The sequence below is a fragment of the Heloderma suspectum genome, chromosome 16, assembly GCF_057233095.1.
Source record: "Heloderma suspectum isolate Gila_16-S chromosome 16, 16-S_ref, whole genome shotgun sequence".
Taxonomy (NCBI): Eukaryota; Metazoa; Chordata; class Lepidosauria; order Squamata; family Helodermatidae; genus Heloderma; species Heloderma suspectum.
In genome coordinates this window covers 23,496,223-23,520,234 of record NC_139473.1, presented here as the reverse complement: position 1 = coordinate 23,520,234, position 24,012 = coordinate 23,496,223, and the positions used below count along the sequence as shown (strand labels likewise).

Genomic DNA, 24,012 nt, shown 5'->3' with positions numbered 1-24,012 from the left:
GGCTGTGGGGGCCCTCTGCACACGCCCAGAGGCACCACCAGCCCGCAGTCGAGCTGAGCAGGCAGCCTGCTGCCCGCCAGAAAGGCCGAGAGGAGGAGGCCGGCCCCAGTCGCGGGCCCCAGCGGGAGGGGCCGGGGGGGCGGCCGCTGCTTAAAAGGCTTCGCTCGGCGGCCGCGGCGCTGTCCCGCCCTCCCCGTCCAGGCCGCTGCCATGGCTCCGCCGACGCTGCTGCGCCGGCTGCTGCGCTGCAAGGCCTTCGCCACGCTGCTAGGGGCGCCCCTCGCGCTGCTGCCGCTGCCGCTGCTCGTGCCCACCCAGGTAGGTCCTCGCCGGCCTGGCTACGAGGGCCCCCGCCCCGCCCCGCCCGCCGCCCCGCGCGGCCCAGGCTGCTGCGCCCGGGCGCGCGAGCTCCGGCCCGGCCCCCGTCGGGGCGGGAGCGCCCTCGCTGTGCCAGGCGGCGGCTTCGTCCTTTGCCAGTGGGCGAGGAGGGCAGCGGGCACCGGCTCCGCTCCGGCCCTTTTCCCGACGTGAGGCGGGCAGCCCGCGGGGCGGGGGAAGCGGCCGTCCGTTGGCGGGGCGCGCTGCAGCGGCGGGGCCCGGCTTGGCAGGCGCGCGGGAGCATCAGAACCCTGCCCGCAGCCCGGACTCCGGAGGGAGAGCCGCGGCTGCCTGTCCCAGCAGTGCCGGGCTGGCTGGGCCGCCTCCGCTGGGCTCCAGCTCCCGGCAGCCGCCGGTTGGGGAGTCGCTCGCCCCTCCAGAATAGCGTCCAGGCCCTCGGGCACGTTTGACCTGGTTTCCCTTCGAAGCCTCCGAGGATCCGCCTTCGCCGCGGCCAGGACCCCGACCACCAGCTCTGGATGGGGGCGGAGGGCGGGGTGCATTGTTCCGGGGGTGCTGGGGAGATCCTGCGAAGCCCCCCAAGCCCAAACGTGCAGGCAGGCGGCGGTTCTGGGCGGTTCCTCTCAGCAAGGTGATGGGGGGGCGGGGAAGCGGCCGCCCAAACGGTCAAAGGCTGGACCCCCTCCCTCCAAGGCAAGTCTTCCTCGCGGAGGGCGGAGGAGGGAAGAGGGGCAGCCGGGTCTACGAACACGTCAAGAGTGGTCCGGAGGAAGTGCCTAGAGGCATTTTCCGCGGGCTCTCGTGATACTGGGTTGGGAGGGGGGAGGTGGCCCAGCGAAGCCCATCAGCCAGTCGGCCCAGGCCAGACCAAAGGATGCCCTTCTCAGCCCCACCCACCATTAATTGACAACTCACTGCCACAAGATGCGATGGGGGCTGCGACCTGAGAGACAAATTCACGGGCAGCGGCCAAACGCGGCCACTGCGCCCAGAGCAAGGCAGCCCCTCTGCCTCCACATGTCTGATGCTGCCGGGGTCAGGCAGACAACCCGAGAGGGCTGCATGCCCTATTCCGGAGCGCCTCGAGTCACCTCGCCACTGTGGGCAAGATAATGCCAAGCAAGGCAATGGCCCATGCTGAAAGACAAGCACTCTGCATAAGCCCAGCGGGGCTCTTTTCATAATCACACCATGCTGGGCCTGATGACTGACAGAACTCAGAACTGGTGCTGGTTCTGGCTGAGGCCCTGGGAGCCACCCTGGCTCAAATATAGTAAAAACGACCAGAGCCAAGACAAGTGTGAAGGGAGAGGGAGCAGGGAGAGCGGGATGAAGCATTCATGTGATTCTGAACAGGGAAGTTTGCAGCAAACCCTGAAATCCTGCACCATCCATTGGAATGAATGTGCAGCTGTCTCGGCTTCGGCAGAATAGCCACATAAAGGCAGAGTGCCAGGTCCAAACCAATACATTGAGGAGGGTGGGCGATGGATCTGGGCCATGTTCCGCACAAGGCCAAAAGTGGGGCCACAAAGGCTTCATGGCCACCTCCAGGATCCAGTCCACAGCTGGGTGCTCACTGAGGCAAGCACTCGACTGCTTTGGCATAGGGGAGGGAGCCCACTGGAGCCCACTGCCTGCCACATTCTCCCCGCAGTGCCCGTGGGCCCTGTGCAGATGGACGAGAACCTGCCCAGCCATTTCTCTGCCCCCTGCCCTCTCTCACCGTGTAGTGCTCTACAAATACGATCCATTCCCTTAGCAGCCGTTGTCCTATTAGTGACTAAGGAGTGATGAACCGCATCAGCCAGCAGTTTCCCATTTTAATTGCGGTGATTTATTTTGCATGAGCCAAGAATGTGTCTCTTGCTTGGCTTTCTCTACTTGAGCTCAAGTTAATTTCTAAGCCTGGCTGTATTCTTGACCTTTAAATCAATGATTTGCTCCAGGTGAGCAAGGAGACATGGACTGGTATCAGTGAAAGTGTGCAAGCTTTGGAGTTGCACCAGGCTCTTCTTCAAGCAGAGCTAGGAAGCTGAAGGTCAGACTGAGCTTGCATGCAAACAAAGGCCAGATCCTGATACCAGGCCAGGAAAGCACTAAACAGCCCCATTATTTGTAAGCAGTCAGGCCCTCTCTGCATTGGTATATTGGCTCAGCCCACTTCCCTAAGGTAGATTTGCTGTCATTCTGGCCTTATGAATCTTCTCCTGTCCAAACTGCACAAATGCCCTGCAATATATAGGCCCCAGGGACGAAGGGTGCTTTTAGAGGTAGGGTTAGGGTGGTCCTGGTGGGACTCATTCCCTCAGCACTGGGTAGCTTCTGTTTAGATGTTCTCTGGAGGACAAAAAGTGCTTCAAGCTGAATAGACAATCAATCTCTTTGTAGTACAAACAAAATGATCTGGGAATCTGTTTTAGCACAAGAAAAGCATGTCACAGCAACTCCCCAAAGGGGTGGTGGCCATGTCCGTCTGCAGCAGCGAGACCAGACGTGGACCCCCTTAAAGACAAACGTGTGTATTTGTCTTGAGGCTGCTGCTGCAGCACTTAGTGCTGTCTTCACACAACCAGTCTCCCCGCCTAGGCAGGCTGGATACAAACTCCCAGTGCAGTGGTAGAAACCTTCTCTTTGTTCCAGGGCAAAGTGGTCATGGTGGTGGGGGTGCCTGGGGGGTGAACCTATTTGTTGCCCAAGCCTAGAATAAGGCCTGATAAATAGTCATTTGGGGCAGAAGGGAATTGAGATGCATGAGGTGTTTGCACCAAAGCACCATTTACAGCTAGTTAATTGGTCTTCCCACAAGAAAATTGCCTTGACAAATTCTAGACCATTTCAGTGTCTTGTCAGCAGTTTAATCTGGCATGTTTATGCAACATTACTCCAGAAAGTCTGAGTTGTGGACACTTTAAGTGGGGGTTGGAAGAGATTCATTCTGATTAATGAATCATTCTGATTCAGAGGCATGATGTACCTGCCAGGATCTCACAGATGTGAATGGGGGGCCAGGGCAGGAAGCCATCTTACGGGCTACTAACACCCCATCTCTCATCCCAAGGATGCTCTGACTTGGATTCCTGCATTGAGCAGGGGGTTGGACTCGATGGCCTTGTAGGCCCTTTCCAACCCCACTATTCTATGATTCTATATGATTCTATGATCTCTGAATGAGGTATCTCCCACCTGCTCCCAAGTACCTCTAGAAAAGCTCCGTTACTCTCACCCTTGTAGACTCTGCTAATTGACTCTGCAGTCACTTGTTCCGCCCTGCACTGGTGTCCGAAGCAGCGGGGTGCTCGTTAATGGAAGGGTTCCTGTTTGAAAACCTAAAGCATGTTTCATCCCAGTATGGATCTGGCCATAGTTGTTTTAGAACACCTTCAGCTCAGGCACGTTCAGTGACATTTGCAATTTGGGTAAGCAGTAATTTGGGGAGGAGGTGGCAGGGAAGCTGGCGGACCTGTGTGCCCAGAAACAAAAGGTTAGAAAGGGTGAGGGAGGGGTGGTGACCAGGATCTGGGAGGTCGTGGGGCAGAGGAGAGGTTTCTCCATGGCCAGTTGCTCCTGGAGACATGGACAAAGAGGAGCCCCACGCCTCGGTCCCACCTCCAAAGGACCCTGCATCCAGCAGGTGCTTGTGCCCAGCTCTCCCTGTGCCTCAGTGCCCCTCTCCTTCCCTGCAGGAGGCCAAGTGTGGCTACGTGATCATCCTGATGGCTGTGTACTGGTGCACAGAGGTGATTCCTCTGGCCGTCACAGCACTGCTGCCTGTTGTTTTGTTCCCCATGTTCGGCATCCTAGAGTCCAAGAAGGTAAGGCAACGCAACAGAGAAGCCCTTTCCCACATTTAAAAAAATATACACACCGTGTATATCAGCTGGAGCAAGGAAGCCTTTGAGACAAAATCTAACATTAAGCCCAGGAATCTGAGGGAGGACAGTTGAAAGGCAGGACAGAAACAAACTGAGGAATATATACCGCTGAGCAGTTGTATTGGACAGCGCAGACTGAGAGGGGAGGGGATAAGAGGGGAAGCGGAGGAGGATTGGACCAGGCAGTATTAAGCCTCGCTAGAGCTGGCCTCCTCATCGTGCCTTCCTCCAGATGCCGGAGGTGTGAGGGCAGGTGGTGGAAAGTCACTCTGCAGGTTGTCTGAGGCGCGCCACCATGGCTACTTCTCAGCTTCCAGGCATTCCAGACTGGGCCGAGCTCTGGCCCCAGAAGCGCTCATGACAGAGTGGAGAGGGAAGTCGGGAGAGGTGGCAGGCGTGTTGGGGGTGCCATGGGGAGAGGGGCTATAAAGGCGAGGAGGGAGATGGGGGATCCAGCGGGGGGCAGCGCACAGCCGAGGCTTCGCCATCAGAGCAGCACAGCCAAAGCCGTGGGGTGCTGAGCTGGGCCGCCTCTGCCCCCTCCCCAGGTGTGCATGCAGTACCTGAAGGACACCAACATGCTCTTTGTTGGGGGGCTGATTGTGGCTGTGGCCGTGGAGCACTGGAGCCTGCACAAGCGCATCGCGCTGAGGGTGCTGCTGCTCGTCGGTGTGAAGCCTGCGCTGTGAGTGGCCCTTCTCCTCCCGCGATTAGGCCAGGGTGGCCAGGGTCCCGCTTCCGATCCGCCGCCCAAAGACCACGCCTGCTGGCCTGGAGACCCCTGCCCCCCACGCAGGGCCTGCTGTGCTCGAGCAGGAGGAGGCCTGGGCGTCCTCTGCTTGGTCCCGGGAGCCGATCCTTGCCCTCCCCAGGCAACCAGCAGCCCGCTGCGCTGTCCGGGGCTGCTCAGAGGGCTTGTCTCCGTTGCCCTTGCAGCCTGATGCTGGGCTTCATGGGGGTCACAGCCTTCCTGTCCATGTGGATCAGCAACACAGCCACCACGGCCATGATGGTGCCCATCGTCCAGGCCGTCCTCGACCAGATGAACAGCTCGGAGCAGAATCTGGCCCTCCCAGATTTGGCTGCTGGGCACACCAACACTGGGGCTGAGCTGGAAGGAAAGATGGCCCTGGGCCTCTCCACAGGGCAGGGTAAGCGGACCCACTCCCCCATCCCTGGCCGGGAGAGCAAGGAGGGCCATTTCTGAAATTCCTTTGGGATTTACACGAATAGATGCTCATGGGGGGAAAGGGGGCCAAAGCAACCAGCCGAGAAAGAGCCCAGACAGCATGCGAGGGAAATGCATGAGGACCTGGTGCTGACCTGGAGCCAACCAGGCTGCAGCTCTCCTGACTTTATCCCACTTTGCAAGGTGGATGGAGCATTATCCGCTCACATGGTATGGGCTCCAGCAGCCTTCCCCAGATATGTTGGACTCCAATTCCCATCATTCACATGCTGGCTTGGAAGGGTGAGAGTTGTAGTTTGACACATCGGTAGGGCACGTGGTTGAGGAAGATGAAGAGAGACGGAACGGTGGACAGCAGGCCAGGGAGCCTGACACCCACCCAGCATTTCACAGGGTGCCTCCTCGCATTTCCAGGCCTTTGGGGCGGCAGCTTACCCCTTTGCTTGTTCTCTCCCCCCTTCCAAGTGGGGGTGACCCTCCCTGCCTCTGACACACGGGGCTCCGGTCCGCGGAACCGCTCAGCCCTTGGGGAGCCACACGGAGCCCTGCTGACGGGCACAGTGGTCGCCCCGCTGGCATTTCAGGGAAGTAATGCAGAAATCCTGCCAGGATCCAACACAGTGTGTCTCAGCTCTCTCCCTTCCGCAAGCAGGAATCCCTGGCACATTTGCCTGGGATTGTACATCCCACTGGGTTTGATGAGATTTACTTCTGAGGAGGAGGCAGACAATTTGCCACCACGAGATGAGAGCTACTGGTTCAAGGACTTCAACCCCCCCCCCCCGGACTAATCCAGGGGTATCAGGCACAGCAGAGGCAGGTGGCCAGAGGCAGGAGACCTCTCAATGCCAAACCTGCCAGGAGGCCCCTTGCCCTGCTTCGGAGCGCTCCAGGGCGTTGCGGCGAGAGCGCTGGCCTGCGACTGGGGAGACCCGGGTTCTAGCCCCCACTTGGCCACGAAGCTCCCCGGGTGACTTTGGGCCAGTCACGGACTCAGCCAAACCTACCTCACAGGGTTGCTATGAGGATAAAAGGTGGAGGAGGGCCATGTAAGCTGCCTTGGGCTCTTTGAAGGTAAAGGCAAGATATATAAATGTGACTAATAGGAATAGAGAACAGTTGGCTGGTGGTGGTGGCGGGAGGCCACACAGAGGGGTCTCTCCTGACGACCCGGGGATGCCTTCCTGATGCTCTGACCTGCCAGTCCCCACCCAACCTACAGTCATCTTCAAGAGGCCAAGCCACACTTGACCCCCTTCACTTGCAGCCAACGGCTACCTCCCCGATGACTCCAAGGAGCCAGAGAGGGAAGCCAAGAAGCGCATCAGCAGGGGGATGACCCTGTGCATTTGCTACGCCGCCAGCATTGGCGGGACGGCCACACTGACGGGGACGGGGCCCAACCTGGTCCTGAAAGGCCAGATGAACCAGTAAGTCCCCCCGGAGACACTGGGAGGAAGACCCGGCTCTGCCTTTGGACAGCAGGAGGCCAGTGTCTGTCCTCATGGAGGGTCCTCAGGACTGGGGGGGTCCTTGCCACGGCATCCCAATGAATGGGGGGCTTCTGTTTCTTGGCCCCCCCCACCATTTCCACAAAAGCCCTTTCAAAGGCTTCCTAGCCACAAGAGGGGCCGCTCCAAGCTGCATGGGCTGGGAGCCCCCCCAGAGCAGCCCTTGGCCCCACCCCCAGCGCCCCCTCAGGCTGCCCTGGAGGCCAGGAGCACGAGTCCCCCCACCGCCTCACGCTGTCCCTCCTCCCCCTCCTGCAGGTTGTTCCCGGAGAACGGCGACATCCTGAACTTTGCCTCCTGGTTTGGCTTCGCCTTCCCCAACATGCTGCTGATGCTGGCGCTGGCCTGGTTCTGGCTCCAGTTCTCCTTCATGGGGTTCAAGTACGGGCTCAGTCTTGCGTGGGGGGGAGTGGGGGGTGAAGCATCCCAGAGGCGGCGGGGCCCTGCTGCTGCTGCTCCTGGGCACAGCCACCCTGCCCGTCCATGGATGTCTCCAAGGCAAATGGGCTGGGAGAGGAGCGAGCCGGATTGGCGAAGCGCCTCCTGGGAAAGCACCCTTGGCGGGGGGCAGGGCACGCTGTGGGCCAATCTGGGCATTGGCTAGGAAGCAGGCAGAAAGTCTGCCGGGGGCAGGGATGGCATGTGTGGGGCCACACCAGAGCAGCCACGCCGGAGGAGCTTCCCAGACCGTCTTTTCCGCTGGGCCGGGCAGGGTGTGGGACCCTTCCTGGCCATCTGTCTGTTCATGAGGCATTCGGCCAGACCCTGAGCAGGAGGGGGCGCCCGACGGCCACCCCACTCACATCAGCCACTGCTGGCGCTGTCCGTCTGCCTCCGGGCCCCCCAACAGTTGCCTCGGGCTCGCTGCGCTGGCCATGACCCCTGCCTCCCACCACTGCTCTGTCCCCCCAGCCGCTTCCATGCCCCCTTCCCAGCTCTGTCCTCCACCGCTCTGTCCCCACCTGGATGATCCCCGGGCCCAGCAGCCTCCATGCCACCTCCTGCTTGGGCTTCCACTCGTGCCAGGGACGTCCACGGCCTGGCCCGGCTCCCTTGGCCCGGTGCCCCTTGCCCGTGCCTCCATCCCAGAGGCCAGTTGGCCACCAGTCTGCCCAGCGGCCTACAGGGCAGGAAGCCCCTGGCTGCTGGCAGTGGCAACGGCTTGACCCTTCTGCCCTCCTGCCTTCAGCTTCCGGCAGACATGGGGCTGCGGGACCGAGAGGACGGAGAAGGAGAAGGCCGCGCTCCACGTGCTCAAGGAGGAGCACCGGAAGCTGGGCCCCGTCTCCTTCGCCGAGTTCAATGTGCTGCTGGTCTTCACGCTGCTCATCCTGCTCTGGTTCACCAGGGATCCGGGCTTCATCCCGGGCTGGGCCACCTTCCTCTTCAACCAAGACAAGGAGTGAGTGGATGTCCCAGCACCTGGTGCCCTGGCTGGTTCATGCAGGCGCTCAGCCCTGTCGGGAGGTCTTGGCCCCTCCCCAGATTGCCCTGGGCTTGTTCGGCAGAACAAAGGGCTGAGCACCAGCAGGAGGAGGGAAATGCAGCTGAGCAGAGGCAGCAGCTGAGCACAGATCAGGATTGCCCCAGCCCAGGCTGTGTGGTGCATCAGCTAGAGGGGCACACTTGGGCCATCGTGTGCTGGGTTCAAACCCCTATTCAGCAGTGGAACTCGGCAGGCAGCCTTGGGCAAATCCGGCCTCCGTCCACTGGGCGTTTGTGGGGAGAACGACAAGGAGAATGAGGCTGGCGGACACCGACCTCAGCGCTGGGGGGAGGCTAGTAGCTGCTGGTGCCCGAGGAGGCACCGATCTTCGCGCCGCCTTGGCCTGGGTCGGCAGGAAATGCAGCCTGCACATGTCCAAAGGCAGCCCAGACTCAAGAGTGGGCTGGGAAACCTCTTTCTGCCTGAGAGCGGAATCCCGTTTCGGAGAAGCGCTCGGGTGCGTTCCGGGGTGGGAGGAGCGGAGGGCAAGTGGGGCGGGGCCGAAAATACAAGACATGCCGGCCTGCTGTAGCTGAAAGCTGTGGGTGCCGGTAGCTGAGCCTCAAGAGGGGCGTTTCAGCCTCCGTGAATGGGTGGGGGGACTCTGCAAAAGCTGGGGAACCACCAAGCGATGGGAGGGGGCAGCCTTCTGGGAGCCCTGGGGGTCTGGGGTGCCAGGTGGGCTGGATTTGGCTCGTGGCCCTGAAGTTGGACACCCCTGCTCTAGATTAACTGAGGCACATACCCGGGTCCTCTCATTGCCTTGCTGAGTAACTGGCTGCTGCCCAGGGCATCACACACCTGCCCAAAGAGAGACGCAGCACTGATGGGGGGGTCTGGAGCACTCATGCCCCTGCCACATTTAGCTCTGGGGCTCCTGGAGCCTGAGGGGGCCTCCTGTGCTTTCACTGGTTGGCCTGTCGCTTCCCAGGACTGACCCCATCTCCCATCAGTTCTGCTTTGTCATCTCCCAAACCTGCTCCAGGTATGTGACGGACGCCACTGTGGCCATTTTCGTGGCCCTGCTGCTGTTCATTGTTCCTGCCACCCGACCCAGATGTGGCTTCTGCAGCCAAAGCAGCTGTGATCTGGAGGAGGCTGAGGAAGGAGGTAAAAGAGGGCAACCCCTCCTGGGACCCTCTGAGCATTCCCCAGGTCCTTCCTGGGACCCTCTGAGCATTCCAGGAAATGGGTTGGTGCTGCCACTCTTTTGTGGCTCGTAAGTTGGGAGGGCAGGATGGAGGCTGCTCCCCAGGGCTGGTATCTGGGGGCATTTCAGGCCCTAACCAAATTTTGCCCTCTGGTGCTCCATGTAGCCCCACTAAACAGAATGGGCTCCAGTGTTGGGGCAGTTAGACGCGGATGTCTTGCATGGGATCCATGCCCCTCACAGTGGCATCAGGCCTCTTGGCCACCTCCTCCTCGGACAAGCCCCTTCTAGTTGGTGCTTGGCCCATGGAGCATTCTGCCTTGGTCCCACCCTGCCTCCCTGACTCCTCTTGGCCTCTCTGGCAGCCATGAAGGAGCTGTTCTTCCCAGCGCCATTGCTGGACTGGAAGGTGGTCCAGAAGAAGCTGCCCTGGAGTATTGTGCTGCTGCTTGGAGGAGGTTTCGCCTTGGCCAACGGGAGCAATGTAAGCCGGGGGGGGGGCTGTGTCCGGGAGGGAGGGAGGCTGGGCGTTCTGCGAAGGCTGGGACTTTGCCCGCTAGCTTGGAGTGGAAGTGCAAGTGTGGCAGCAGAGCTTTGGAGTGCAGCTGGGGGACAGCTCTCAGAATGACAGTTAGGGGCTCTCTCAGGATTAGACTTGCTCAATTGTGCTGTGGCCACAGAGTCCAACCCACGTCCCAAGTGCTGCTGTGATGGCGGTGAGCAGCCGTGGGTCATCCTGTGACATGTCTTCATAGAGCTGGGAGCCGCCCCTCGCTGCCAGGTGATTCTGTCTCTTATCTGGTCCAGGCTCAAGGGTATGCAGGGGAAAGGCTCAGCCGTGCGACACAGGCATCAACAAATGACAGCTTCTGGCCACGCGTGGAGTACACTCCCCCTTCCAACTAACTGGGCCCCGGTCTACCTCTTCCTTGCACATCTGAAATAGCGGGTTTCTGCAATTGCTAAGCAGCTTCTGGGCTGCTTAGCACAATGCCAAGGAAGGCTCAGCCCGGCAGCACTCCATTTTGGCCACTGGAGGATCCGTGCAGCATTCGCCACAGACATGGATCCCGTTTCCTGGGACACCCTTGAAATGACAGCTGACAGGGACACTTCCCAGGGCATCCTCTCTGGCTGCTGAATGGCTGCTGTCTCCTCCAGAAATACCCGATGTTGTTCTGAGGCAAACAGCCACATGGCCTGCCGGGAAACGCTAGAAGCCTGCAAGAGGTGCCGGCCAGCGCTCAGACCCTGTCAGTTGCTGCAAGTGAACCCCAGCACCAGTGGGGTTGACTGCTACCCACGAGGGGGCAGGTCCAGAGCCCAGCGCTGCCCTCCTCACACGAGGTGCCCCTTCCGCTTTTCCAGAAGTCGGCCTTCACCATGCTGCCTGTGGCTCCCGGGAGTGATGAATTCTGAGTCGCCCATGCGCTGGCTTTGGAGGGAGTGCGCTGCACATTGCTGCTTGGCCCCGAGCCCAGGCACGACGGCCAGGTCTGCCAGCCGCTGCCATTTACATTCGGATGGCGTCAGGAGAAGGAGAAGCTGCCCCGAATGCGCCTTGTTAGGGAAGCACATCTGATAGTTAGGCTGCAAACTTCCGCGGGTTGTTCCGCCTGGTGGAGCTTGAACACAGGCTTGATGCAAAAATGCCGGCCACTCAGAGGGGAGAGCCCATCACGCTGCAGAACAGTCTCCCCTTGTCCTCCCCAAAGGGCCGTGGCCAGAGCAGAGCAACACAGGGCTCGGACAAAGGGGATTCTGTGTGTCCCGCCAAGCCAACCGGCTGCAGCAAGGCCTGGCGAGAGCATCTTTGGCATCACCACAGCACTGAGCAATCTGCACACAGAGCGGCCCTGCTTGGTATGCTTGCACCAGTGGCTGGGCTGGGACAGACAGACAGAGCCTCTTCCCTGCAGCAGGCTCATGGACAGCCACAGAGACTCGCAAGCCCAGCAGGGAGGGGCACCGCCCAGCAGGACACTGTCTGGTGTAAGCCCGACTGCCGCCTTCCCCAGCCTGGGGCCAGTGGACGCTGGTGGCTCCAAGAGCACTGAGTAGTTCTGACCGAGACCCTGAGCGGAATCACCACCCCACTGGCATTGGAGTCACCAGCTTCCACTGCCTGGCGCCCTCCAGAGGTGTTGGTGCACGACACCGACCGGGAGCTGCACAGGATCACTCTGGATTGGGCCTTCAATCATAGAATCATAGAACAGTAGGGTTGGAAGGGGTCTACAAGAGCATCAAGTCCAACCCCCTGCTCAATGCAGGAATCCAAGTCAGAGCATCCCTGACAGATGGCTGTCCAGCCTCGTCTTGAACGCCTCCAGTGTGGGAGAGCCCACCACCTCCCCAGGTCATTGGTTCCATTGTCGTATTGCTCTTACAGTCAGGGAGTTTCTCCTGATGTTCAGCCGGAATCTGGCTTCCTGTCACTTGAGCCCATTATTCCGTGTCCTGCACTCTGGGGTGATTGCGAAGAGATCCTGGCCTTCCTGTCTGGGACAACCTTTCAAGGACTTGAAGAGTGCTATCATATCTCCCCTCAGTCTTTTCTCCTCAAGGCTAAACATGCCCAGTTCTTTCTGTCTCTCCTCATAGGGCTTTGCTTCCAGTCCCCTGATCATCTTCATTGTCCTCCTCTGAACCCTCTCCAGCTTGTCTGCATCCTTCTTAAAGTTTGGTGCCCAGAATTGGATACAGTACTCCAGATGTGGCCTAACCAGTGCTGAGTAGAGGGGAACTAGTACTTCCCGGGATTTGGAAGCTATACTTCTATTAATGCAGCCCCAAATAGCATTGGCCTTTTTTGCAGCCACATCCCATTGTTGGCTCATCTTCAGCTTGTGATTGACAATTCCAAGATCCGTCTCACTTGTAGTGTTGTTGAGCCACGTATCCCCCATCTTGTAACTGTGCATTTGGTTTCTTTTTCCTAGGTGCAGAACTTGGCATTTATCCCTATTAAATTTCATTCTGTTTTTTCTGCCCAGCGCTCCAGCCTATCCAGATCACTTTGAATTTTGTTTCTGTCTTCCAAAGTTTTAGCTATCCCGCCCAATTTTGTGTCATCTGCAAATCTGATCAGCATTCCCAGCATCTCCTCCTCCAAGTCATTCATAAAAATGTTGAAGAGCCCTGGGCCCAGGACTGAGCCCTGCGGTACCCCACTCGTTACCTCTCCCCAGTTTGAGAAGGCTCCATTGAAAAGCACTCTTTGAGTCCAATTCCGTAGCCAGCTGTGGATCTACCAGATCATTGTTTCATCTAGCCCACTTTGAGCTAGTTTGCTCATCAGGATATCATGGGGCACTTTGTCGAAAGCTTTGCTGTAGTCGAGGTATATGATGTCTACAGCATTCCCACAGTCCACAGGGGAGGTGACCTGATCAAAAACTGAGATCAGATTCATCTGGCAGGATTTGTTCTTGACAAATCCATGTTGGCTTCGAGTCATCACTGCATTGTTTCAAGGTGCTTCCAGATGGATTGCTTTATCATCTGCTCCAGAATTGTCCCAGGGATTGATGTCAGACTGACTGGTCTGTAGTTCCCAGGTTCCTCCTTTTTGCCCTTTTTGAAGATAGGGACAACATTAGCCCTCCTCCAGTCATCTGGCACTTCCCCCGTCCTCCATGATTGCTCAAAGAGAATAGACAGCGGTTCTGAGAGTTCTTCTGCCAGTTCCTTTATTACTCTAGGATGCAGTTCATCTGGCCCTGCAGATTTGAACTCATTCGAAGTCATTAGGTGTTCCTTGACCATATACCTATCGATCTCAAGCTGCAATCCTGCCTCTTCAGCCTGTACTTCGCCTTTGCCAGGGGGCTCATAGACCCTCTTTTGGGAGAAGACTGAGCTGAAATAGGAATTGAGCACTTCTGCCTTTTCCTTGTCATCTGTTGTCATCTTGCCATCCTTGTTTAGTAGTTGAACCACCATTTCTTTCCTCTGTCTTTTACTATGCATGTATCTGAAGAAAGCCGTTTTGGTCTTTTAGCATCCCTCGCTATCCTCAGATGGTTCTCAGCTTTAGCCTTCCTGATGCCATCCCTGCAATTCTGTGCTGCCTGCCTGTACTCTTCCTTTGTTACTTGGCCTTCCTTCCGCTTCCTGTATGTGTCCTTTTTTGTTTTCAGGTCATCTCTGAGCTTTTCATGAAGCCACATTGGCTTCTTCTGTTGTCTTCCACCTTTTCTTCTTGTTGGAATTGTTTGTAATTGTGCCTTGAGAATTTCCTTTTTTAAAAGCTCCCACCCATCTTGGAGTCCTTTTCTCATTAGAGTCACTTGCCATGGGACCTTCCTGATCATTGTTCTGAGTTATTAAAATCGGCTTTCCTAAAATCCAGGGTACAGGTTTGGCTACACTCAGCTTGTGCTTCCCTTAGAACCAAGAACTCAAGTATAACATGGTCGCTTTCCCCCAGAGTTCCTGTAACTGCTACTTTATCCACTAAGTCATCTCTGTTGGTTAGGATCAAGTCAAGGATAGCCGATCCTCTAGTTCCTTCCTCTACTTTCTGTAGGAGGAAGTTATCCGCCACACAAGTCAGGAATTTCCTGGAGGGGCCATGTTTTGCAGAATTTGTCTCCCAACAAATATCGGGGAAACTGAAGTCCCCCATTACTACTGCATCTTGCTTCCTTAAAACATTGGCTATTTGCTTTTCAAAAGTTTCATCCTCATCTTCTCCTTGATTGGATGGCCGGGAGTAGACTCCGACCACCATGTTCCTTTTATTCTTTGCTGCATTTATTTTAACCCAGATGCTCTCGATGGGGCTACCAAGGTCATCCTCCTGTATTTCTGTGCAGAGATAAGTATTTTTCACATATAGCGCGAGTCCACCTTCAGTACTTCATTTTTCCTCACCTCAGCAGTTTCCTTTTCTGCCTCAGCTTGCTTCTGCTCTTCTGGCTTCTGTACTTCGCTTTGCTGCTGTAGTTCCCCCATTCTGTCCAAGAACTCTTCGTGTTCTCTTATTCCCCGGATGGTCGTCACTTGCCACTCCAGTCCTCTTACTTTTTCCTCCAGCAGCGTGATCAACTTGCACTTGTTGCAGGTGTAGGCCATCAAACATGGCACACACCTTGCAGGTCACCACCACTGGAGAGTCTTGTCCTTCCATAGTCTCTTTTCCCTTTTTGTGTCTAGCTTTCTAGTTGTTCTTGACTAGCCTGTGCCTGGTCCTCTACGCACTGCAGGTTAAAAACAGAGTCTCACTGGTATGGAAGTGTGTGTAACAAGACAAATAATTAAAAAAAAAAAGTTAGGAGCCTCTGCCTTGATCTCCCCTACCGAACTCCCCTGGCCAACTCGTCTTTGCTCGCTCTGAGCGCTTGCTCTCTGGGAGTTTGCTTGCTTCTGTAGTCCCTAGACCAGCTGGAGCGGCTTCCTCTGCTCTGCTCTGCTCTGCTCTGCTCTGCTCTGCTCTGCTCTGCTCTGCTTAGCTGGGAGGTGGGAAACAGACAGCAGATTTGAGTAGGCTTCCCTTTCTCATCTGAGCAATGAGCGGCAGGTTTCATGTCTCCTTAGCCACCCCTCCTATTCCAGCTCACCCTCTTCCTTCCCAGGCAGCGGTGGCATGTTTGGTGTGGCGTGGCAGCACGTATTCGCAGCCTTCACAGATAGCCTGAGTTGCCCCCCAAGAGCACCTGCCGTGGCCACAGGCTCAGAACCAGAGCTAGCAAGAAAATGGCTGACTGAATTATGGGAGACTGCCTGGGAATCAGGCTTCCTGCACTGAGCAGGGGTGGACTCGATGGTTTTGTAGGCCCCTCCCAATCCAATGATTCTATGATTCAATGCATGTGAGAGTTAAAATCCAGGCCATTTGTTTGTCTAAAAGGCATTTAGGGAGGGTTACATTCTACAAATTACCCAGAAGAACTGCTCTGCATGCTGGGCCCATCCAGTCCACCATCTGGATGTCCCCAGAAAGCCCACCAGCAGGCTATGAAGGTGATCATAGAACCATGGGGTTGGAAGGTGTCTCAGAGGTCATCTAGCCCAGCCCCCTGCTCAATGCAGGCTCTGCACTGCAGGCAGTAGCTACAGTATCCCTGGCAGGTGGCCGCTCAGCCTCTGCTTAAATACCTCCAGCAAAGGAGGTCCCACCGCCTCCAGGGGAAATCTGTCCCGTTAGGACATTTCTCCTGATGTTTAGCCGAAATCTGCTTCCCTATGAAGTTTCCACCCGCCAGTTCTAGCCCTGCCCTCAGGAGCAACAGAGGACGAGTCTGCGCCATGTTCAGCATGGCAGCCTTTCCGCCGTCTGAGGGCCGCTATCGCATCTCCCCTTAACCTTCCCTTTTCCAGGTTCCACACACCCAGCACATTCAGCCGTTCCACGAAGGGCTCTGTTTCCAGACCCCTTGCCACCCTGGGTGCTCTCCTCTGGTGGCCTTCACAGGGCCCATCCTTGCTTGCTTAGCCCCCAGCACCTGGTTTTCAGGGAGATGCTGCTTCCGAACAGGGGGTTTCCGGCCTTGCTGGGGAGCAGTTGCTGAGCTGACAGGGCCCGGCCTCCTCCACTGGCCCGGAGTCGACGGCAGGATGGCTTGTTTTGGGGGCTCATCTCCCTCCCTCCCAGGTTGCTATTTCCCCTTGGCAGTGAGGAGGAGTGTGGGGGGGTGAAGCCCTCTTGCTGAGGGGACTGCTTTTTAACCAAGGGATCCTCCCCTGCAGGCTTCGGGGCTGTCCAAATGGCTGGGGGACCAGATGACCCCGCTTCACAGTGCCCCCCCCTGGGCCATCGCCATCATCCTCTCCCTCGTCATCGCCGTCTTCACGGAGTGCACCAGCAACGTAGCCACGGCCACCCTCTTCCTCCCCGTCTTCGCATCGCTGGTAAAGCACTTCCTGGTTTGCGGATGGACCTTTCTGGTTCCGCGCTGCCCCTCACGCCTGCACGGCAGCCCATGGCAAAGCGCCACGGGCCACGCGTGCTTCAGCCCCACCGCCCGCTTGGGGGTTGCCTGCGAGTGCTCCCCCAGGGTCAGATTTGGCCCTGGAGCTCCAGTTGCCAACCCCAGACAGTTCTGAGAACTGTGACCAACACTGCCGAGCGCTTGCTGCTTCTGTAGCACCACCAGCATGCCTGGAGCTGTGCAAGGTAGAGGAGGGCAGACCCGTGCCCCAGGGGGCTCACAGCTGCCAAGGCAGCCTAAGGGTGACAAGAGGGAGGGAGAAATGGGGGTCAAATGGGCATTTATTTCAGTTACACACACTTGGGCTTAGTTGTGGAGGGATATGAGGTCTCACAGCATGTGCCAAAGGCTTCACGGAGAAGGTGGGCTCTGAGGAGAGATTTGATGGAACAAGGCCCTAGGAGTGTCCTCATGGAAGTATTCAGGGGGGCAGTTCAAGGGGCAGCAAGGAGGGAGCCCTGGGGTGGCTGAGTCTCCTGGCTGCCTCAGCTCCTGTTCTGGCAAGTCCCCCTCCCAGAGGGACTGGCCAAGGACATGCAGAAGCTTTCCAAGTCACCTCTGACCACATCCCAGGCAAGCCGGAAGCAGGAAAGGCAACCCCCCCCGGGGCGGGGGCAGGGGAGACACTGGCCTGCAGCGCTCTTCAGTTGACAGTTTATGTCTTTATCTGCCAAAAAATGTCACTCAAGGCTGCTAACGATAATGAAATACAGATTAAGAACAATCCGAATTTAAACATAACATAAAAACAGATCCATTAAAACACAGTTAAAAGCACAACGAGAGAAGAAGTAGGCCACGTCCAACCATTTCACCTCCGCCCCTCAGCAGACTGGCGCATATGCCAGAGGCTGCCCAGGAGGGCAGCGGAGGGGAAGCCTGCCCAGCCCCCTCAGCAGGGAGTTCCGCAGCCTGGGACCGCCGCCGAGAAGGCTCTTGGTTGCCACCAAACGCGTCTCTGAAGGTTCCTGTCTAAGCATGCGTAAGATGCGCCCCAAATCTTTTAAATTTAGCCTTTGAAAGTATGTTGTTGTTTTACTATTTTAGAACTTTTTCTTGTGTTACACTTCTGTTGTTTTCAATTGTTGCACACCACCTTGAAGGCTTTTGGGCAGAGGAGGCGGCATGTCGGAGGGGAATATATATAAGCCATACGTGTCTCTTTCCATTCCCACCACCACCGCTTGGCTCCCTCTCCTTCTAGTCCCAGTCCATCGAGATCAACCCGCTCTACATCATGATCCCCTGCACTCTCAGTGCCTCGTTTGCTTTCATGCTGCCGGTAGCAACCCCTCCAAACGCCATTGTCTTCTCCTACGGCCACCTCCGTGTCTCAGACATGGTAAGTCGGCAATATTGCTTTTGCCAAAGCCTTCCTCTGGTAGCTACTGACTGGTGGCCCTCTCCTGGCTCTCAGGGGAGGGGGCATTTGCCCAACAGCCCCCCATCCCACTGCAGCTTTTGGCTGGCACAGCCATCAGCATTTGTCAAACTAGTGGGAATCTCTTTGGCCGCAAGGCGGACTAAGGCGGCATGTCTTGCACAAACCCAGTGTTTTAAAAAGGAATACTGCACACATTATAAAAACAGGATTGGGCTTCCCCTCCTGTTGGAACTTGAACCCAGACTGCGGATTTGGGGTTTCCATGTGCCGAAGGCTGCTGCTAGCACAGAACTGCTGTGGAAGGCTCCTCCTTCATCCTCATCAAGCTCTTTGTAAATCAGCTGCAGCAATTATGTGGCAGCAAATGCTCCCCTTGTGAACAATTAGACCTGGCCTCTTTTCCATGGGGTCAGTAACGGGAGGCTTCCCACAAGGCCTGGGGGGCAGGAGGGAGGGGCTGCTGGCCAGAAGGGGAAGAGCCCTGGGGGCCAGATCCGGGGGGGGGACAGTGGAGGCCAAAAGAGGCATGGTCGGGCTTGGAGGTTTCATCTTGATCTGGACAGCTGTTTGGCTGCAGTGAGGCTCAGCTCGATCTCAAGCATGGCTGAGCTGCATGCCTGAGGATCAGTCGGCCAAGCTCTGGTTCTACAGCCGATGGCACTGGCTGGCTGTGGCCGCTCCAAACAGAGCCCTTTCCCTGGAAGGGCAGCAGTCGTCAGCTGTGCTGGCTCACGTTGTCCCCCAGAGCTTCCAAGAACCCATCCAGGGGAGAGCCGGAGTGCTTGCGCATTGCGTTCCAGACAGGGGGAAGATCCCAGGGAGGGGGCAGTCCCCTGGGGGCTGTCAGTGGGTCCTGCTCCACCATGCAGAGGGATGGCGGCTCTGCCTCTTCCCAAAAGCGTTGCTCATTGACTGGGCTCAAGGGCAGACCCGCCAGACCTTTGGACTTCACCTGGCTGCTTCCTTGTTTTCTCTCCCCTCCAGGCTAAAACTGGAATTGTGATGAACGTCATCGGTGTCCTCTGCATCACGGTGGCCATCAACAGCTGGGGACGTGCCATGTTCCACTTGGACACCTTTCCATCCTGGGCAAACACCACCGTCGGAAAGTGAAGACGGAGCTGTAGGGGCTTCCTTCCGCTTGCTGCCTTGCCCTGAACCTTTTCACCAGCCTTAGCAAAAACCCTCCAGTGCCCACAATTGTTTGGGGTCAGGGCAAACCAGGAGAGACTGTTCCAGCTGTGCCAAAGCCATTTCTGAAGGGACTCTGGGGAAGAGACACCCGGGTAGCATCTCCTGTGGGGAAGCGTTGGCCCGGCTGTGTCTCCAGAGAAACTGGGGGTTGAAATACGGGTTACTTAAAGAAACAGAAACAACAGCCAACAGCACAAGAAATAAGCTGCTACATTTTAATAAGGCAGGGAATTAGTCAGGGCAGAGCTGGCCGGACTCACAACCAAGAAGGAGATTTGTGAACCCACACAGAGTGCTGGGGCTGATGAGCAACTTCCCCCATTGGCTGGGAGCCCGCCAGTGGACCGTGGCACGGGGCTCCGGCTGTCTGCATCAACTCCGCCAGGCAGTGCTTGCCTGGCATGGACCAAGAAGTGGCCGTTGAGAGAGACGCTCCAGAGCATCTAATTCACTGGGCCACGTTGGCTACTGCCACCCCCCACTCAGCCGCTGCAGAAAGACTCAGGCCGAGGGCAACATGGGGGGAGCCTGTGCCCCTGAGGCTGCATCTCTAGGGCAGCCCCTGGGGAGGCAAAAACTCTGGAAACAGGCCCGGAAGTCTTGAAAATTCACCTTTCTGTACATCTTGTGTGCAGGCACAAAGCCAGAAAGGGGACAGTGAGGAGGTCAAAGGGGACACTGACATGGGTGGAGTGGGGAGACACGCAGATCCACCGAAACCTAAATACCCGCAGCCTGTTGTTTTCATGTTGTTATTTAATTGCCTGAAATATTAACAAAAGACCATTTGTAGTTTGTAAAATTGACCAGCACAATTTTTAAATGATCCCAGTGCCTTTGTACTCAACAGCCAGGATGCTGAAGGTGGGAGCAGGGACCGCTCCTGAAGTGAGCTCTTAGGCAGGATCTGGCCTGTCCCAGCTTCCCGCTTAATCTTAGCAAGGAAAGGAGCAGGAGGCTTTTTGGCACACCTGGAAGGCACCTGGAGCGCCCCTCCCCCCCCCCCCCCCCGGCTTGGTTGATCTCCCAGGCACTGAAATGCTTCCAGGTTTCCTGTCAAGAGTCGTGGGGGAGGGTGCGTTTGTACAGACAAAAAAGTGAAAATACATTAAAACAGATTTTAAACTTGTTGCTTTTTCCTGTTATCGTTATTTATTGCATTACTATACTGCCTTATAGACAAAGCTGTCCGGGTGGTTTACAGAAGTTAAAACATTAAAATACAATATACAAAGTTTAAAAGCCATTTACATAAAAGCACACAGACAATATACATAAAAATATATAACTAAAACCAACTTTGAACAGGCAGTCATAACTGAACACACATCCTGGACCAGTTAGAAGTCACCATGTCCTGTTGTAGCTTGCCTGTCACATTTGGGAGCTTGCGAGAATGCATTTCATGAAATAATTGTTAATTAATTTATTTTTTTAACCGATGAAGCTTCTTGTGAAGTTTGTACCTTTGCTGCCATCAAGACTCATTCAAGACCTTTCAATCCAATCCCAGTTAAAGGTGGATTTTTTGACCCCTTCCATATCTTACCTAACACAGTGTTCCCCAGATGTTTTGGACTACAACTCCCAGCGCTGGTGACCGTTGGCCATGGTGACTGGGGCAGGTGGGAGCTGAAGTCCAAAGCACCTCTTTGGAGGGCACCAGCGTGCATTATGCTGCCGCCCTAACAGGTTTCATTTAGTAAAACTGCAGCCAGTCTCACTGCACTTGCATGATGTGTGGACAGGAAACTCTGAGGGTGATTCTTGAAATGGGCTCATCCTGTCTGGTCCAGTCCAACTTGCCAGGACTTAAGAGGTGGCAACTGCATGGCCTGCAGAGCCAGAGGATTCCTGAGAAAATGGCAGAAGGGCCACCAACTGCAGGGCTCCCTCCTGCTTCTAACACGGAGCACATGGGCTGGACGGTCTGGTTGTGACTGCACCTCTGTGGCTGCGCATGCAGCGCGAGCGCTTTACAGAGCCTCGGCAGCAACAAGAGACCGGCTCCTGCCCTGAGGGGCTTGCAGTCCAAACAGGGAAGAGCAGGGCAGCCCAGCGCCTCCCCTCTCAGGCTGGGGATCTCGTGCCTGCCAGCGGCTGCCCAGGGCACCTCTGGAAAGAGCGGTTTCTGGCAGGAGAAGTGGCAAAGGCCCTGCAACCCCGCCACTGTTCCACTGGGTCTCACAACTGATCCACCTCGACTGGAAGGCACCAGGGTGGGGAAGGCTGCCCTCTCGTGACCGTGAGTTCAGGGTGGGGAAGGCTGCCCTCTCGTGACTGTGAGTTCCATAAGCGTGAAGAAGGCCTTTCTGCGGACGTGTGGCATCAAGAGGCAACGACAGTGCTCACTCCCCACGTTAAAGCATACCTGGCTCGGTCTGGTTCAAGCCTGCGAGAAGGTGGAAGGGCCCCTCCATACCAAACCTCTGCAAGGGGCCTCATTTCTCCCCCTGCCTTTTTATCTCGCCAAGCTTGAATGCAACCCACGCACACACAAAGAGATACAACATCCCCAGCACCTCCTGCCTTGCAGCTTTTAGCACCACACATGGACCACATCATGCTTCTTATAATGGCCATCCCAGCTGCCCAGATGCGCCCAGACAATCTTGCCTGTCTGCTGAAGTCATCGGCAGCTCTGCTCATGCGCCTGCCATTAGAACAGCTGAGACTGGCAAGCAGAAGGGGCAGGGCTTCCTTGGTGGTTCCATAATTCCTAAATTATGGATCTCCTTGCTGCTTTGCACCTTGCACCTTCAGTGCAAGCCATTCAGAAAACTGTAAAAGTTCATCTGTTCATAGAATTATAGAATAGTACGGTCGGGAGGGGCCTTCGAGACTGTCGAACCCAACCCCCTGCTCAATGCAGGAATCCAAGTCAGAGCATCCCTGACAGGTGGCTGTCCAGCCTGTTCTTGAATGCCTCCAGCGTGGCAGAGCCCACCGCCTCCCCAGGTCATTGGTTCCATTGTCGTTCTGCTCTAACAGGACGTTTCTCCTGATGTTCAGCTGGAATCTGGCTTCCTGTCACTTGAGCCCATTATTCCGTGTCCTGCACTCTGGGATGATCGAGAATTGATCCTGGCCTTCCTCTCTGGGACAATTTTTCAAGTACTTGAAGAGCGCTATCATATCTCCCCTCAGTCTTCTCTTCTCAAGGCAAAACATGCTCAGTTCTTTCAGTCTCTCTTAATAGGGCTTTGTTTCCAGTCCCCTGATCATCTTTGTTGCCCTCCTCTGAACCCTCTCCAGCTTGTCTGCATCCTTCTTAAAGTGTGGTTCCCAGTTCAAACTGGTCTTTCCTGGGGAAGCAATTACTATGAGTGTTCTGCTCTCATCAACCACAAACTTGGATGAGTTTCCTCAATTTCTCTATGAGAGAAGGTTACAACAGCTGGGATTGTTTAGCTTGGAGAAAAGGAGGGTAAAGGAAGGAGGTCTAAAAATGATAGAGGTCTAAAAATTACGCATGGTGTGGAGAATGTGGATAGGGAAGCATTTTTCTCCCTCTCTCACAATACTAGAACCCGGGGTCATCCTATGAAGTGGGTTGGTGGGAAATTCAGGACAGATAAAAGGAAGTCCTTCTTCACACAGTGCAGGGTTAAACTATGGAATTCACTACCACTGGATGTAGTGATGGCCACTAATGTGGATGGCTTTAAAAGGGGGTTGGACAAATTCCTAGAGAAAAAGACTATCAATGGCTACTAGTCTTGATGGCTATGTGCTGCCTCCAGTACCAGAGGCAGTGAGCCTATGTACACCAGTTGCTGGGGAATATGGGCGAGAGGATGCTGTTGCGCTCATGCCCTGCTTGTGGGTTCCTGGTCGACAGCTGGTTGGCCACTGTGTGAACAGAATGGACTAGATGGACCCTTGGTCTGATCCAGCAGGGCTCTTCTTATGTTCTTACGTTCTAATTCTGATTTAATTGTTTTTGCATGTTGGCATGTGCTTGTGTCCAACACATTTATTGTTTGTAAGCTGTGTTTGAGGTTACATTTCTGAAAAGTGGGACATAAACGGATAGAATAATTGAAGTGTCGTTGCAGATGGGAACATGGTTGCTTTGAAACGTTTGCACAGCTGTCATTCCCACAGGGAATGTTCCTGGTGCCCAGCGCAAGGAGGACACCTTGCCCCAGACTGCCACCCAAGGAGGAGCATCCATTAGAGGGCTCCTGCATGACAGGTTACTGAACCCAATGGGCAATGCTGCCCTGACAGGGGCAAAAGAAGGTCTCCCAGGCAACCCAGACAAAATGGCCTTTTCTTTAGCCCCAGCAGGCATTTTAGGCCATTTCCCAAGTCTGGGCTGCAGCCATCCAAGGGCACCTTCTGTTCTCTGGAGTTCAATACTGAAGTTGCAGCACCTTTTGGAAGCACAGAACTAGAAGCATCTTCCATGTGCTTGCCCATCACCAGAGGTCCTGAGAGAAGGCACATGGCTCGGCTTGAAAGAGGCAAAGCCCTTCCAAAAGGAAAGAAAAAAGTTTCTTTTGGCAGGGAGAGACTTGAGGGTTATAGTATTACAAAAGGTTCTTTATCTTTTTCTCTTCCTGTATTTCTGTTGGGATGCTTAAAAGATTCACCAAATCAACTAAAAGGGGTCGTTCATTTACTGTTTCAGTTCCAGCCAAAATAGTGCGTGTAAGCAAGATAGTGGAAGTCCAGCTATCCCTCCTGCTGCCTGGGATGAATTATTGCTGGAATTGTGGTATTGCCCAACGGATGCAATAAAGAGAGCAGGGGAGACCAGGAGGCAGCCATGAAGGCAGGAGGGGGCAGTGGCTCATTCGTGCGTCGATGCAACTGGGCCGTCCCTGTCTCCGTCCTCTACTTGCATTGGGAGTGGAGAGGTGGAGCTCCTCACTGCATTTTAGGAGGTTGAGTTTCATGAAAAGTGAATGTAAAGTGGGGGTGGGGTGGAGGGGGGCAGGGAG

The 24,012-nt window shown here is 55.9% G+C and overlaps 1 protein-coding gene across 1 annotated transcript; it reads left to right on the top strand.

The window, feature by feature from the left end:
• The first annotated feature begins 207 nt into the window (after nt 1-207).
• Nucleotides 208-20,192, top strand: SLC13A5 (solute carrier family 13 member 5). The gene is made up of 12 exons (XM_084822997.1): nt 208-318; nt 4,026-4,154; nt 4,763-4,899; nt 5,151-5,365; nt 6,671-6,833; nt 7,173-7,295; nt 8,104-8,316; nt 9,386-9,510; nt 9,916-10,034; nt 16,244-16,405; nt 17,690-17,827; nt 18,854-20,192. Exons 1-12 carry the CDS (start codon nt 211-213, stop codon nt 18,980-18,982), a joined length of 1,761 nt encoding a protein of 586 aa, XP_084679123.1. The 5' UTR covers nt 208-210; the 3' UTR covers nt 18,983-20,192.
• Nucleotides 20,193-24,012: the final 3,820 nt, after the last annotated feature.

Bases quoted from the DNA above. Each gene is read 5' to 3' on its own strand.
- SLC13A5 (XM_084822997.1), top strand. From the start codon at position 211: ATGGCTCCGCCGACGCTGCTGCGCCGGCTGCTGCGCTGCAAGGCCTTC. The intron at 10,035-16,243 runs GTAAGCCGGGGG...CCTCCCCTGCAG, and splicing joins CCTTGGCCAACGGGAGCAAT to GCTTCGGGGCTGTCCAAATG. The intron at 16,406-17,689 runs GTAAAGCACTTC...CTCTCCTTCTAG, and splicing joins TCCCCGTCTTCGCATCGCTG to TCCCAGTCCATCGAGATCAA.